The sequence below is a fragment of the Plodia interpunctella genome, chromosome 2, assembly GCF_027563975.2.
Source record: "Plodia interpunctella isolate USDA-ARS_2022_Savannah chromosome 2, ilPloInte3.2, whole genome shotgun sequence".
Lineage (NCBI taxonomy): Eukaryota > Metazoa > Arthropoda > Insecta > Lepidoptera > Pyralidae > Plodia > Plodia interpunctella.
In genome coordinates, this window is record NC_071295.1 from 2,349,204 (window position 1) to 2,367,017 (window position 17,814).

General features: G+C 36.9%; 1 protein-coding gene across 3 annotated transcripts in view; it reads right to left on the reverse strand.

Annotated features, from left to right (window-relative positions):
• The window catches only part of LOC128681950 (kinesin-like protein KIF21A), a 67,536-nt gene that overhangs the window by 47,302 nt on the left and 2,420 nt on the right, over nucleotides 1–17,814 (reverse strand). For all 3 annotated transcript variants that reach the window (XM_053766333.2, XM_053766324.2, XM_053766343.2), the window contains exon 3: nucleotides 4,502–4,730. In XM_053766333.2, coding sequence (XP_053622308.1) covers nucleotides 4,502–4,730 — 229 coding nt within the window. The remainder of the gene's footprint in view (nucleotides 1–4,501; nucleotides 4,731–17,814) is intronic.

Sequence of the window (17,814 nt, forward strand, 5' to 3'; positions counted from 1 at the left end):
AACATTTTTGAAGATAGTGACAAGTACTTATCAATCCCTAGTTTTTGACTAAACCAATCAGAAACGGGTGTGATAATATATAAGTAGAGTTAGGCGAGGAAAGCCAGTAAAGTGGGGCTTATTTGGACTAAATTAAGATTAAGGTAAGAGTAGTGTCTTAGAACGATGTTCAAACGATGGCTAAAGAAAATAATAAGAGAACCCATGTTTTTGAATTATGATAAATGAACATTCTGCGAACATAAAGATTTGAGCAGATAAACACCTGACACTAATTTGAATATTAATATGACGTTATTAACGTAATCACCTTGACCGACCCGCTACGTTTCCCACTGGGTCAATTAATTATATCATACAAATTGAGTTTCTTGTCTCGAGTATGATTTTTATCACCTGATTAGGGATGACCTTAACATTATGTAACAAAATAAATATGTAACACGTATGTTTCCTATCTTCTATTTCTTTAATGAATATTTCCATCGCCCAATTCGTTATCGATAACGTTTGATGTGAAACTATTTTATCTGAATTTAACTATTATTAAAATTTGATGATAGCATATGTCACATCATTCTCTTCTCAATAGTTATGAAATCGTGGTCTACAATTCTTTATCACACAAAGACGAATAAATTAATAGTTTTTGTCATACTCATCCTAAAATTCTAATGAAACCGAGGTGTCACCTCGTTTTTAGGAACCTTATAGCTATATAGCATCCATCTTGATAAATAAACTACAAGACATAGGGGTTAGAGGGGTCCAGTTGCAGATCTTCGAAAGCTATCTCTCGGGCCGTAGCCAACAAGTAAAGATAGGCACGTACTTAAGTGACGCCATGCCCATTACTCACGGAGTCCCTCAGGGCAGCATACTGGGTCCCACTCTCTTTCTCATTTATATAAATGATATATGTCTTACTGAATTAACACATGGTAAACTTGTAGCATATGCAGACGATACAGCGCTTGTGTTTGCTGCTGATTCCTGGAGAGAGGTTTTTGAGGCTGCTCAGAATGGACTTAATGATATAACAGCTATGCTAAATAACAATGATCTATCCCTTAATACAAATAAAACAAAATACATTTGCTTTTCCATTAGAAATACCATCAGTAGTCAAAACTTAAAATCAAATTTGATAATACATAAATGCGCTTTAGATTCTAACTCTTGTAATTGTCCACATTTAGAAAATACAACTTATCTAAAATATTTAGGTGTAATATATGATAATAATCTTAGCTTCAAAAGACATATAAATTCTGTCACAAACAGACTACGGAAACTCATGGTGGTTTTTAAGAAACTAAGACACTGTGTGAAGCCTAAAACTCTAAAAACAATATACTTTGCTTTATGTCTAACCGTAGCAACATACTGCATCTTGATATGGGGTGGTGCTCCTAAAACAATTCTGAAACCACTTGAGGTTGCACAAAGAGGAATTTTAAAAATATCTAAATTTAAAAATATTCTTTATCCCACTAAAACTCTGTATCAAGAATGTGAAGTTCTTACAATCCGACAACTGTTCATTGTAGCAACTATTCTCACACAACATGGAAAGATGCATTTCGATGAAGCCTTATTAAAAAAACGCAAATCTCATAATATTTGTAAAATAAAAGGATGTAATACTTTTTTTGCACATAAATTTTTCTCCTTTTTAGGACCTTACCTATATAGTAAAATACATAAAAAGATTTCTATTTACACAAGTACAAAATACCAGTGCAAAAGGAATGTTTCTGCATGGTTACTTACCTTATCTTATGAGGATACTGAAAACTTGTTAGATGTTTTAAAATAAGATCATAGGACTGTTATTTGTACACATACTACTCATTTTTTGTAATCATTTAATGGGAACTAAAAAGAAAAATATATTATAAATATTTAACTTCTTTTCAAAGCATGTATTTTTTCTTTCATATTTGAACGTTCACTTTCTTACAAAATGTTGATCACTTGATTATGTATTGGGAGGGAGCCTGGAGATCTGTAGTACAGGTTTTGACCTAGTTCAGACTCCAGACTCTCACAAGGACTAGGTATTTCTCTTTGCACAACATGTATGTAAACCTTGAAATTGTAACTACTTATGTACCCATATCCTTGTGAGAAGTGAATAAAGAAATTATTATTATTATGTTTCTCCTCTTTTGGAATTCACGGCACTAAGTCCGGTCCTTTGAGAGGCTTGCGTGGGGATATGGATCCAACACGTAGAGGCCCTTTGGAGAGTTTTGATGTTGTGTAGGTCTCCCGCCAAAACCCGCTCGCGGATATACCAATGAAATGATATGCCCATGAGCAGGTCTCGGCGGGAGTGTGAACTATTGCAGAATAATGGATAGAAGTACTGGTCTATAGAATGAAATTTGGATGAACTAAGAATGGGCTATTGCAAAGAGTTCGGTCACCTGCCATAATCATGATAACTGACTATTCAGTGGCAGGTGGTGACTCGCCGCTCACTGGATGGGCCCCTCAAATCAGTCGCCGCGATTGGCGACAAAGGGGCAACATTGGCGTGGGCGGCTAAGGGTGTAGAGAGGTGAGTCTGCGGGGCGCGAAATCATGGTGATCCAGTCAGACGCCCCCGGCGTTATGACATTTTACACTTCCACCCTTCGAGCATATAGCTCTCGCGACTCCACTCTGGCCGGCCGGTGAAGGCAAGCCAGAGGTAGGGGTCCTGTTACCTCTCGGTTTCCACTCCGACCTTGGGGAAGGAAGGCGGAGGTGAGGAACAGGGGCCTCCCCTGAGAGCACTCAGGTCCGTGGGGTCGCTACTCCCCAACAGCTCGCCACAAGCTGCCCTGCGGGCTTATTATTATTATTATTATAGTGTAGGCAGTGAGGTAATTAACGATCGGCAGCCTTCACGGTGCTTACGTAGGATTGTTGTCGTAACTTTATATCAGCGGTTGAGATGACAAGTACCTACTGTAGGCTCTATGCCGAGTTCGAAAGCCAAGTTCATTATGCTGACTGCGATCCCTATACTCATTCCCGGACATCTTAAATATAAAATTTCTAAGCAGTAATACAATTTTATACCAAGTTGCATCAGAAAAAAAATCATAATATTCCAAAATATGTCATGTCAGTCATATGAAAAACGTAATCAAAAGCTCGCCTTTTTATTACTTACTATAACTACATATCTTATGGAAAGGCAACAGTCACATAAATATAACAATAAATAAAATAGCATCATTGCAGACCGTTGACCGCATTTGTGGTGTAGGCCGCGAAACAATCGCAGCTGTGACATTTCAGAGAAATGCGGCCAATTGTTGCTGCACAAGTCCACACACCTTGGGTCTAGCTCGATCCCATAACCGGCTACAATGGAGTACTCGTAATATTCTATTTTAGGACAATAATTTGTTTTCGATCGATATCAAAATTTGGTGACACGTAACAGCTGTTGGATCTAGAAGAATTCTCAGAAATGATATTAATTAAAGATTTTTCTTGAAAGAAATGTTCTGGTAACTGAACATGTGTACATCTAGGAATATGCCTCTGCCTATAGTCCTTTTGTGAGCAGCATAAGTGGAGTTTCAGGTCTCTCCTTCAAGGTTCCCTTAGTTCTACCTACCATACTAAAATATCATTGAAAATTCTAATAACAGTTGTGTAAAGTCACAGTCAAAATCAAAGCATTAAATATTCACAGACAGTTTTTTACGTCAAATTTTAAATAACATATTATTTCTCAAGAAGCTACTAACTACTGGCGTTTCATCATGACCACGGCTCTGAAGAAATGCCGAATGTAGTAGACAAAACATTCATATTTGTAACTTTGCTAGTTTAGTCTAGAACACCTCTAGTGAGGTAAACTGCAGCGGTCACATGCATGCACTTTAAAAAGCGCATTCCTCAACAGTCAATGTGCGACATGTGCGTGCCTTATAAGGCAATGTTACTGGCTTCACTTTGACACCGCTGGTAATGCATACTTTTTCTACCGTGGGATGTTGGTAGATGTCAAACAAACACGACTCAAATCTATATTTGTGTTGTATGTAATAAATCTTAGAAGTAACATATTAGAAAATGTATGTATCACTTGAGCTAGACTCTTGTTCCCACGTTATCAAATAATTTCTTTTACTATGTTTATTCTCCTTATGCTTTGTCACTAGATATCGGCGAGACAAAGGACGGACGTGTCGTGTGATTGCTTTTGAATCTGAATTGGACTTTTACAACTGCAATCATTATTTTATGTAGCTCTCAGTCTACAATAAAAATTCTGATTGGATTTGGTAGTAAATTTTTGGGAGAGTGATATAGCGAGGCATGAGTGGATAGTTTAGATATTTTTGAGTGTTGAAGAGTTTTCTCAACGGGAATCGAATCTGGTTGCACAGACTGTATGAAAGTAACTAGAACAAACCTATTTATTTCCATACGAATATAAATTGCAAGTTAAATAAAAGCTTGTAAAAAGAACTTAAAATAAAAATCGACAAACCTGTCCATAAGCGAGTACTGTGGCGTTGTATCCATCCAAGGTAGCTTCCACCAGCTTCTTGACGCAGGTCTCATACACCTCCTCCTGGCAGACGCCAGGGTCGAAAGCGTAGTCGAAGGAGAAGGCGCGCTCGGTGCCCAGGGCTACGCCACCCTCGCCGGCGGCGCCACCTGCGCGCGCGCATATCCCGCAGCCTTCGAGGACCTCGGCGGGGGTCTGGGGCCTGATCCTGGAAAATAAACGGGATATTACAACATATTGAAAGGGCCAGATAGAGTTTCCGTAAGTAATAAGTAGGCACGAAAAAGATTTTTTGGAATACTTCGTCTAAAAGTTTTAGATGGGTCAATGATTTACATTCTTTATTGGAAATTCACGTCATTATTGCAGCACGTTATAGATTAATTATTTTTTTGCTACAGTTGATTTGATATCATGCAATTTATGCAGATAAACTTGTGGCTCCATATTTATTTATTTACGTTTAAGTAACGTTTGTTATATCATTCGTTTCGGATTACACGTTCCTCACCAGTTTCCAGAACAAGCCTTTTAAATATTCCACTTAGAACACGGATTTCGCCGCTTGCATTGCTTGTAACCCGATCGGTGCATACAGTGAACAAATAAAGGAAGTACAATAGTTGCATTACAGCGACTCGTAATGGATTCCCCGCCATTGTTCTGTATGTACAGTCGCGTACAATTCAATGAATCGCAGGCGTCCGCGGCGGAAGTTCCAATTATTAACGCTATACACTTGACGGACGTAGGGTCAAAATAAATTAGGTAGATGATTGAACTTGAGCCTCTATATATATTAATTGGACTAGGATTTGGATATGATAGACACGAATATAGAAACGTGAAAATACTTGGGCAATGCAATGCCATTGATAAGATTTAATTAGTACGCTCATGAAAATGGTATGGAAGTAATGGTAAATTGATTCTATTTCTACATTGCAAAATTAAAATGAAAAAAAAAATAAAATAAAGAAACACCTAAAAATTACAAAGATTCTGTATTTTTAAAATTGATTACTGACACAATGGAATTTCTGCATTGTATTTGTTGTTTAGGTATGCGTGCTCAAGTTTAGTTCAAGTTCACCTCATTTTAACCCACGCTTTTTTACATAGCATGAAATAATATGAACTTGGCGTATACTTACTCATCAAGTGATTTTGCGGCATGATGCCAATTTAGTTTAACAACATTGCTACAGTCTTTAGTAGCTCGAGAATTTCATTGTTGGTATTACATATTTTTCATATCTTTCGGTCTATAATATTAGCTTTGTCAAAATTAATTGCATTGACAGAGTAAAACGCTAATAATAATCTATACGTATTATGAATCCAAGGAGCTTATGTCATATTATTGCCAAATTTTGGTTTGGTGATTCGGTTATACGTATACCGAATCCGCAAAAAGTTTGGTTTGCTGGTTTTTTATTGAGATAAATATTATAAAAGCACACCTACTAACGACGCAATGTTCACGCATTTGCGTCGCCATTTGTCTGAATTCGGCAACAGTGGAGCTGTCATTATATCAATCACAATTAGATGTACTAAGTAGACTTATTTTACATGTGATAAGACGATGTAGATACTGTTTAGGTACAATAAACAATGCCTGTTTGACATTTGTAATGACGTATTATGTCGTAATTGGCAGTGTTTCAATCCTTTCTTGTCGTGTCGCTAATACATACATGATTAGGTTCCTTCAATGAAAGGAAGCGGGTGTGGGCGGCCTAAAGTAGTTCGGTATAGGATTTGGAATCAATACTATTGATTAGAGTCTGTAGTTAGATAAAAGCTGTAAGTTATTATTAAAATCTCTATAATGATTGACCGTGAGTTCACGAGTTGACGCAAGGGTCAGCCACTCGTGAACAGAGGCTCACAGTCAGTTTGATCTTCAGATATTTTGTTTGGTTTATCGTTTATATCTATATATTCCTTGTCCGCACTGGTTCATAATCATAACATGTAGGTTTTGGACCATGTACTTTTTTCAGAAAAAATAATTAAAAAATAGGTGCCACTAGAGCTCTACTGACGTGATAGGGACCAACATGTCAGTGTCACCAGGGGTCGTTCTGAAATGCCCGTAGTCTATAGCTTTTTGAGAGTATAATAAAGTTATTATACTGTTGTGGCGGGAATTATTACAAATTTAGAGTTGACCACAGACAAAAATAGTAATAATACTGCGGCTTCGCCCGCGTTAATGTTCCAGGAATAAACAAACTTACTTTCACATTTATAATATTAGTTAGTATTAGATTGGGATATATAGTGTATATTTATTTGATGGTGATAAGAATTTCAAAGTTGGATTAGACCGATTATTATTTATTTAACTTTATTGGGAAAACGTGTAAAAGCCGGACTTAAAGCCTGAGGTTTTTTGTACTGCTCAACTAATCTGTGACGCTGAGAGAAAAAAAACATTTTTGGGGTTAGTGCAAATGGAAGAAATAAAACAAACGGACTATCTAATAAAAACTGATAATAAGCATATTCAATGAAGTGAATGAATGAATGAATTAATTAATTAATGTTAATATTACTGCAACAAGTATTAGTCTGTAAAGCCTTAAAATACACGCATTATTAGACTAGACATTTTTACTTTAATCACGGTTCGGTCATGTTACACAGCATTTAGTCTGCACTCTGCAATACTCCCACTTCCTGTACAATGAAGTTCGAAATTTAAAGGAAAGAAGGGAAAAGGGGGAAGGGAGGGAAAGGTTTTCAAACGTTATGTTATCTTTCTATACTAACAAATCTCCCTATCTTAGTAAAAGTCGAAAAATTTTAACATACTGTACTGGATAGTTCTAGGCATTGATAAAAGAAATAATGGTTCTAGATAATCTTTTTATTTTTATTTTTAACATGTAATAAGATCATTTTTTATATATTAACACACTCTAAAAGAAAGAAAGATGATCTCCTTTTTGTTGGGGCAAGGGGTAGAAGAAGACACTCTGGCCACGATCGACTTTGTCCTACCGATCGGATGACGTGGACTTCTTTTCAGAGGGTGTGTCGTCGACCTAATAGCACGTGTGGCAATCTCCACTGCAGCCATTGTGCAGCGGCTGACAATACGCTGCACTGCGCACGCGAACGTCTAGCTACAAAATATGGACAGTGCAGAACTAAAGATGGCTTATTTTATTACTACCTCTGTATTTATTTTCTGATTTCCTACATTAATGAGGACATAAGGAATCAAGGGTATGACAACTGGTTCAGAGTATTATGTGATACCATTAATCCTAGTTTTCTACTTAGATCGTTTACGCATGTATGATAAACTTAAAACGTTGAGAAATTAATATCATATGAAATGCGCTCAATATCTGGAGTTAATGATAGACTAACATCTTATAGTCAAGGAGGATATACACGCCAATGATTTAACGACTACCGCAATGTAGAGATGAAAAAGTAGGTATGCAAACCCTTGGCTTCGATGCTTAACGGCTGAGGAAGGAACCGGGAAAATACAGACACTCAAACTATCATTGTTTGACCACGACTCTTAGCCATCAGGAATACGACTGTGTGTTCGCTAGGTAAATGAGCTTTTATTCTTGGTTCTCAGTGTTTTTCTAACATGGCAACATAACCACCAGCGGCTCGGACACGCGAGACTACAAACTATGATTATTTTGAAAGTCGTTGAACCAATTTCTTCGGAAAATGTAGTGGAAACCATATTGCATTGTTCGCTATATCATTTTATTTATTAAATACGAAAGTGTGGATGTTAGTTTGTTGGAAATATCTTTATTGCTCACAACAACACATAAAAATAGTACGATGCGTCTTATATGTCTCTCTGTAACGCCAAAATGGCTGGACCGATTTCCATGAAATTTGTTACACCCGATAGAGACACGCGTTGTTGACACGCAGAACATATTCTACTTTTACAATTAGCACGTGTTCAGAGTTTCCCTGCACAATAAGCGCCAATGCACACTGCACTACATTATGTCATGTGTGGTCGAAAAGAAAAAAATCATTTGTCATGCACATGCATTTTTCCAAGTAAGGCGAGGCGTTAAACCAAGGAATTTACGCCTTAATAGGAAAAACCAGTTCGCATTAAATCTATGGGACCTAACTAAATAGCGCTTAGCTAGACGTTTGAGATATGAGAATTTCGCGTGCATGTGGATCTTGATCGTTAAATAAGTATGACAGTTTCATAGGTTGCCGATATAGTCGTGACGATTATTGCGGCAAAGATTTGTTGCAATCTTTTCGTCGTCATAATAGTGTTGGGAGACGCCTCTGTCTGAGGAGGATGAAAGAGATATTGCCTTGTTGATATAAGCGTGGAGCGTCTGAGAAATATTGGATCTAAATAGTTTAGGATATTACAAATGTCCTCACAATAATATTACAGAAAATATCGCGGATATTTTATACAAAACACATAAATATTACAGGAGTAGAGTAGGTAATATAAGAAGCATTATTATTTAATACAAAAATCTATACCAGTAGACTATGAGAGGAGAAGCGCCATAGTGGCAGACTGGCGTGTGTATAAATATATTTTTATGTTTTTTTTTCACAACACAGTAAAAGAAATCGTCTGATAGTAAAAAATATCGCATCTAGCGATCTAATTCCGATTACGTTTTCATTACCGCGATTAAAAAACAAGTTTACTGGGCCACGGCCAAACCTAACTTTAACCCTATTTCTGTTTTCTTATCGCTCTTCGCTACTTCTATTTCTTTTTGGGGATATTACGACAAATCGCCTGGTTATTAGAGGCGACTACATTTTCCAAATTGTTGGCTTGGATTACTATAGCCTAAAGACTACTGACACAACTTTTACGCTTACCCACAATTTGTGACACGTAGTCGCATATAGTGAACAAAACTGTCAACCAGAGTGCAGGTTTCCTCACGATGTTTTCCTTCACCGGAACCAAGTGGATGTTTATGAAAACTATACATGAGTTAAATTGGTATAAAAACTCACGTGACATGAGTAAATTCGAATCTGGGACCTTTAGATCACAGGTCAACGGTAATAATCACTAGACCGCACTAGAAGTTCTGAACGGGAGCACCTATAGGAAGGAATCCTAGGAAGGAATCCTATTATATGAATAAAGCTATAGGTTGTAAGCATAGGACTATAGAAATCAATGGATATTTCATACTGGTGTTAAATAACCAATTTGCTGAATAGAAAATTGCCAATCATCGGCGTGGTTCCACTTGTAAAGGGCGGATATGGCCAATAATAGCTTCAATGCGAGCCTTTTTGGACCGTGATTTTGTTCATTTTGCCGTGGCAAGTGTTAAAATTACATCAATCTTTATTTTACTAGTAGCATTTGCCCGCGACTTGACTCGCGTGACTTGAGTGAGTCTCACGGGAATAGTATTTACTCATTTCCGATATAAAGACAGCCTATGTCTTTCTTAGTACTCTAAGTAGATAATACGGAAAGGTAAGAAATTCATTTTGCATTACAACATTAGTTGGGATTTTAGTAATTACCTATAAAAATCAAATCGAAATGAAGAAACAGTTGAATTGAGGAAACTTTTTCTTCCTTATTACAGACTAGTTCAATTTAGACTTAACGGAATAATGTCAATAACGCTTAAACAACACAGATATTTTGATGAAATTTGGTATAACTGAAAAAGTAGAACTTGGAATAGGCTATATTAATCCCAAAATTTCCGCAAAAGCCGCAAGTAACAGTTAGTAACTAACTGACTAACAAAACTGCACGAATTAATTGTTGTATTCGCTGTTTCTATTAACCACCATACGGCTAAATAAATAAATAATAATTCATCGAAATTATAAATGTCACAAGTTTCGATATGCGCCAAGGGGAAGTGACCAAACTAGATTATGCAAAAGAACAGCATTCGCGAACTGCATAAGGTTATGTAGAACGCGCGTGGGTTATCCTAAATATTTAGCGAGAATCGCCCACTACCAGCCGTGGGTCGATTGACCGAGTAGCATAGCCCTTTCCTATTCCGACGTCATATTGTAATAAATTGTACTATATAACCATACCACTTCCTGCCTCACAGAGCTACGAGTACATTCAGTTGTCTTGTTCTACAGTTTACGGCTGAATAGGGGGACGAAAGTCGGCTGCGCAATCAGAGGAATGCCTCCATACGTTCCCGAACACACTGCGACTAAAGCGCCAACCCTGGTGTCTTATCGTATTCTTATCACACAAGAATATTATATAACACTTTCATCAGTGCAAACCATTGGACAGCGTGCATAACAAAGCGTTTGTTCTATATTGCAATAGAGATTTTGTTCCACACTTCCAAGCACCGAATATGCAATGCAAAGACAGAAAGACTTGCGTTTTTATTCACTTTCTACTTAAAGACAAAAAACAGTACCTAATTAATTATTTTCAGGGGTAGAAACACATTCAACAAACAAAGTTAGTTATCAGTCATAACAAATATGAAATGTTAATGTAAGTTACACAGTATATATAAAGCCTGTTTTATTAAAAATTACTCGCTTAATTCCATAAGATCATTACTTGTTGTTTTATACGGATATTATCATATTATGAATGGCTGTTCAATCGCTAATTGATATGTCACATCTATATATGTTCATTGGTTTTTCCTTATTCTAAGTACACTGCATTCTTGTCTACGATGAACTTTGATGGATGTAGAGGAGAGGAAGACACGGGAGGAAGAGCTAAAAAGAGATGGACATGAAGTTGTTTAGGGGTGGCCATGATCATGATATGCCAATAGACAATTGTGGAGTAGACATTCTGCGCCGACCACAGATGATGGAAAAAGATAAGCTGAATTATGATGATTGGATTGAAAACCTTGATAACCTAATCGATTTTAATTCACATTCTGACGGAGGTTCGTTGACTAACAATATCATCCATCACAAACACACTGCGTAATATAATATAGTAGTACAATAGTGATATCCATGAACCAAATAGAATATTTGCCTCATGGTAATTAGCTATGATGTGTCAGAAAATAATATCTTAGTTAATTCCTATAAACATAACAATTCCTTCACGCGATATCAATCTGGCGGAAGTAACGACGGAGAATGCGTATTTTTGGACATTTTATTGTTGACGTGCACGTGGAATTGACATTCGATAAAGAACCTTATTGTTTCGCAATACGAATCGTATTGTATTTCTGTGTGAGAGGATGCAATACATCAAACGATAAACATGTCACATTTTATTGTCGCGCCACGTGAGGTGAGTACAATCGTCGGACGTAACGGCTACCTTTCTTTGACAAATCTATGTATCTAAACCAAACAAAACATAGATATTAAAAACTCTTTACTCCGTTCAAGCATTGCCATAATTTCTTACTTTTATTCTCTTCCAAGAAACAGAAAGTTATCGCTTATTAAAAATGTATAATTGCTATTTGGGGTAAATTCCCAGGGGAAATGGAAGGAAGCCCCGATGTTTAATATGCCCGGTGACCAAATGAAACCGCATGAAAGGTTCTAGTATAATTTATTCTTCATTTTTGGAAAACTTACAGCTAAAGACATAAGTAGAACTTGAACAACTAAAATATATCCCCACATACACAGCTGTGGGATTAGCACTGCGGGTGACGCTAGCGCAGTGACAGCCGCTGTTTGGCAATTTTCTTGGCATGCAGTAGGATTCGACTATAGTCACACGACCTATCAAATTGCTTCTTTATCTGTCCTGCGTGTTTGGAAACTTGCGTGGGCGATGGCATTTACATAATCTCAGTTTATTATCTGAGAGCAAAGGTTTGCAAGTGAACGCGAATTGCATGTATCGGTATCCTATCTTATTTTCTACTAATTATTATCTACGAGTTCTTATTCTAATCATACTAATAATATAAATGCGAAAGATTGTTAAGCTGTATGTGTATATGTATGTTAGTTACTCTTTCACGCAAAATCTACTGGAGGGATCGTTATGAAATTTGGTACACGTGTAGAATATAGCCTGAAACAACACATTAGGTACTTTTATCCCGAAATTCCCACGGGAGCGAAGCCCAAGAGCGCAGAAAATATAGTATCCAAAAATACTAGATCAATACAAAACCAGACCAGCCCAGTATCGATTAAGTTTCCTCAGGCGACTCGTTCTTGTTTTACCACGATTATTGTGGATTAATATTTAAACCATTTTCTATTGAACTATGTTTGACATGCTTTATTGATGGAACTAGTCCAGTTTCGACAGTAATTATTACTTATTATTTATTTACGTTCGGAGTCTCCAACGCACGCGCTCTGGATGAGGAAGAAACCTAGAATACGTATATGAGATAATGAGAGCTAACTTTTGTCTGAGGCTTCGCCCGCGTTAATCGTGCGCAATTCACGAATAACTTATTATTGTTAATATCTTGGCTTCTAAGCAAAGTACATACTTTGCTATCATCAAATAAATCTGGTATAGGTATAATGAGATGTATCTCGATGATACCTATACCAGAATTTAAGTTAGACCTTTTTGGGTGATGCGAAACAAAAAAAAAAATTTTTGGCTTCTATTAGTCACATAAAGACCATATTTTAATATCTGATATGTACATACATAGCTCACTTACACTTTTATTATAAAGGGCGGAACGAAGCGGGAACTAAGGGAAGATCTTCCCGCCAGGCTAGGTGTTGCGCCTGAGGAGCCGTGCGGTTTCCCAGGCCATGCTCGACCGCCACAAAGGAAGATCTTTCCTTCGTGGCGGTCGACCTACCCTAACTCCCGCTACAAGGTATGTATATACGAAAGCGCAACAGTATTTCACATTTATTTGTGGTCAACAAGTATTGTCATCACAATTCGCAACATAATTGTATCTCCACCATTTGCTTGGCAAATATTTGACATTGGCGTTACTATGTTTACTTGCCGCAAACCTGATTAGCATTTGCGGTTATTCAATGTTTTTAGGAAAGCGTGAGTAACAGCGTTCAAGGTCGACAGGTGACATGACAACCAAAAAAAACATCTTACAGGTATGACTGGCAACATTTTTGAAATGTGGAAAATTTTACTTTCGAAATCCAAGCTGAGATAGATAATGATTTTCTATCACCGTTTCATGGGCTTACTCGCAAAATTTCCTAATTGTAAAACGTCGGAATTTTGACTATAACAATTGCATGTAGGCTAGACATATGTCAAACCTAATTGTAATGTGTCCACTACGACATTAAACATATATCGAATCTACTATTATATAGAAAATATGATTATATAGAATTATGATGAGCTACTACTATCAATAAATGCGAAGCGATGTTCAAAGTCAGGTCGTGAAATCACAATCAAAATCTAACCTAACACTAGAATTCTAATTCTGAAATTCAACGTCAGGATGTGAGAGAATAATGTGAATTATATAGCAACATTCCTGTTACATAGACCTCATTTTTCACATAGCACCATGTCCGAAAATCCCGTACGGCCATTGATAAATAGACGCATTATGTTGTAAACGCCCATTAATGTAATTAGGTGCTAGTTCAGCACAGGTGCAGGTTAACTACATACACAACTCTGGTAAATATCGTATATTGCCAAGACAAGGCTAATGTGAGACCTGGGGTCATTGCAGCTGGCAAAATTGAAATCGTTATTTTATTGGTCAGAATTATACATTTATAGAATTGAAGGTTTAAGTATTCCAATATTGGTAAGTTCATCTAAAGTTTGCTGCTTCTTGAAATTGGATATTGCTTTGTTCACGTCTGAAGATCACAAACACATTCTCCAAATTCATTACGAATTCGTCGTCATTATCATTTGCTGTTTAATGTACACCGAACAATAGGATCTAACAAGGCAAGTCGATCTTTGTCAATCCTACTAATTGCACAGACATTACTGCGTTGCACTACCTGTAAAACTTTGTTTATTCAGTCGATTCAAATGAATGGTCAGCCGTCAAATAAAGCCATATTATCACTAGCTGCGTCCCGGGATTTCGTACCCGTGGGAGTATAGGGATAAAAAGTACCATGTCGCTCAGAAATAATTGAACTTCTTACTGGAGAATGACTTTTGGAAACTGGTTGACTATTTCCGAAGATTACCTATTACGATTTATAACCAATTCCTCTTTATAATATTAGCGTAGATAAGTGTAGATAAAATATTGTATACAAGCCAATAACAAATACCATATCACAGCGGTTTATCTTTGTGTGGTCTAGTCCTCATTGGGTTACTTATCTGATGCCACAATAGAAAAATCTATTTTTAGTTATGACAATAATATTGAGGCTCGACATGTGAACATAATGTGTGAACGAACATTAACACCCACAATGACGTCAGCTCTCGATTTCATTGGTTATCTTGCATTTATTGACATACTTAAGGTCCTACCTACCAGGCCTGGTGCTGAGCTGCCTTGGGTTTAAGAGGATGCTTAACAGACTGTGGGGTTTAATAGACAATACGTTGAACCCAGTTTGGGGTCTTGCCTGCTTCTGCTTTCATAATGATTTAATGCTGGCCACCGACAAAGCCGTGGTCATGGCACAACACTTGACCAGAAAAATGTAATTCTGATATCATTGAAGAGCGTCGACACGCAAAGAAGAAGAACCATTAAGTTTACAGAGATCTTAAGTTCTTGACAATAAGCCATTCCCATGGGATTGAAGACACGTCCAACTCCGCGTGACAAATTTGCGGAGTTGCTTCGATATACGAATATAGTTTATCTGTTTATTTGAAACATCCTGATATGGGAAATGATTTATAAAAACTGAGTAGGTTTAAGTAGACAGTCAAGGCCCTAAAAATAGAAAAAAGAAAACAGTCATATTCGCAATAATATGGCGAATTAGAAATAGAAAATCTGAAATATTTTCCGTTACATACACGTGAACGTGTGTATGTATGAGAGTACTACGGCGTAGATCCACTAATCTGTTGACATAGGCTTTTTGCGTCATTTGTGATAATAAATCTCATTACCTTATACGGCGTTACATAGATCTATATTAATATAGAATAGAACTGTCATTAGTAATTGCATAAATATAGACCTATATTTTGTATAGAACTGACAGTTCGATACGTCACGCAAAACTGACATAAAATCCGCCCCTTGCGTGTGTAGGAAAGGGGGCAATGCTAAAAGTTGGTAAATGAAAACTCGTTCATCAATCGCTCATGAAGTTCATGTCTTTGTATAACATTTTCAAAATATTATCGGATAATTTATTTATTGGCGCGTCCGTTCAGCTTCTGCACAATATATCTTGAAGCTGTTGTCAATATATTGCCGGACGGTTACTCAATAAACAAAGCTATTCTCCGTACTAGGTCTTTGGGTCAAGCGTGTTCACACATTACACGCATGAATTTACAGAATAATACTTCAGACATTACAGAATAGGCAGTCGCAATATAGTGTCATAATGCAAGTGTGAAAATTATCTAAACAACTGAACGAAAATACCAGTCTTAGCCAATAGGAGGACAGGACAATAAAAATATTTTTTTTATATGTAAGCATGTTATCCACAATGACCTCTATTATGCGGCAGTATAGCAGCTAATTTGCAATTATGGTTGCAATTTGTATTACTTGGTATGTTGTAATTGTAAACTGTACGTATGTAGATTTAAATTTCTGAATAGCTGTGAACTTTTCCATATAAATATAGTAATAATTATGTATAAAAATGTATCGTTCGTCAACTAGGTGCACATAGACAGATACAAAGCCCACGCCTGTCATGACTTGCATTTTCCAAACCTAAGTCACAGCTGCGTGATTTGCAAGTTATTTAAAAGAAACTACATTAAGATCTGAGACAATAAGTCTTGTGAAAGTGATCTAAAGTCTGAGGCCAAACAACTACGTCGAAACTATACAATTTCTGCGATGTTCTGAGTTGTTTGTCGACGAATATCAAAACCACGGAGCGCGACTGAGCAATGGGTCATGGCTCGAATGTCATCAGTCACAATAATAGCATTACTGACCAGTTAGTGTCATTAATGGTATATAACTGCTAGTACCAATGGTTTCCGCACTAGCGATATATTGCAATCTGATTATTGACAAAATATTACTTAAGTAAAAAGTTTCCGAAAGAACACCATGAGAGATATCGACTGAACAAACTGTATGAAATATTTAGATTCCCGGCAATAACAACAGAGCTGTGCAAGTGACACGAGGACGCCATTAGGGCTCCCTGATTTATTCCACCAACTTCACAAACGGGAAGTGGAGTCGTGGGGGAGACACTAGCTTACGCGTTTTCGAGTTTTGAGTTATATGCCCGGGCTAAAAAATGTTAGATGGGGATTTGACGTTATGATACAGATACAGCGAGCTAAACAGTACTAAGAGATTCGAAACATTTTCTTTTGAATACCTAATATGACTATTACAGTATCACGTCTTTATCTTGTACAGGGTAGAGAGAGCCGAGGGTCGTAAAACTCGAAGGCCACGTTTAGGTGGATAGCGGGCTTATTGGTGGAAGTGATATTCAGAAATGGTGACAAGTGATATTTTCGCTTGTAGAAAATGTCCTATTTATAGTATAGCCAGCATAGCATTTTCAAGATTAAGTAGCTGGCACTTCTTTATTTCATTAGCTCCGACAGTAGAATGGAAAACTGTGTTACTGGGTACTGTATGAAAAAGAAATCATTTGGAAACAGAGTAAGAATCAAATATTAAACGGTAAGTTTTGGCGACTAGATTACAAAATACAATAAACAAAACTTTGTATATGCTTAATTACTAATTGTATTTTAATTGATCCATGTTACAACATGGATCAATTAAACGAAGGTTGAACAATTAATAATCAATTAAATGAAGGTTTTTGATCGATCCACCCCTATTAATAGGGGTGGATCGATCAAAAACCTTTTCCACTCTAATGGAAAAACTACAGATTCCGAATTAGGTAGAACATCTTCACCAAATCACCAAGGTCAAACTCATACGTGTGAAAATAAGAATAATATGATGACGTTGTAACAATTTAGATTGTGTTTGAAGTCCATTACCATCGACAACATTTATGTGCTGTGCAGTGTGCAAGGGTTCCGCGTTCCTAGCGCGTTTAAGCTTGAGCTAACGGATCATTTGAAGTAAACGGAGAGTAGATTGATCGATGCATTTCTTACCGTCTCTGTCATATCACTTTAAATTTTTGAAATTTCGGCTGTGATTTGAAGACCAGTTGCTAGCCTGGCTTTTTGGGGATGATGTTGTTGCCTT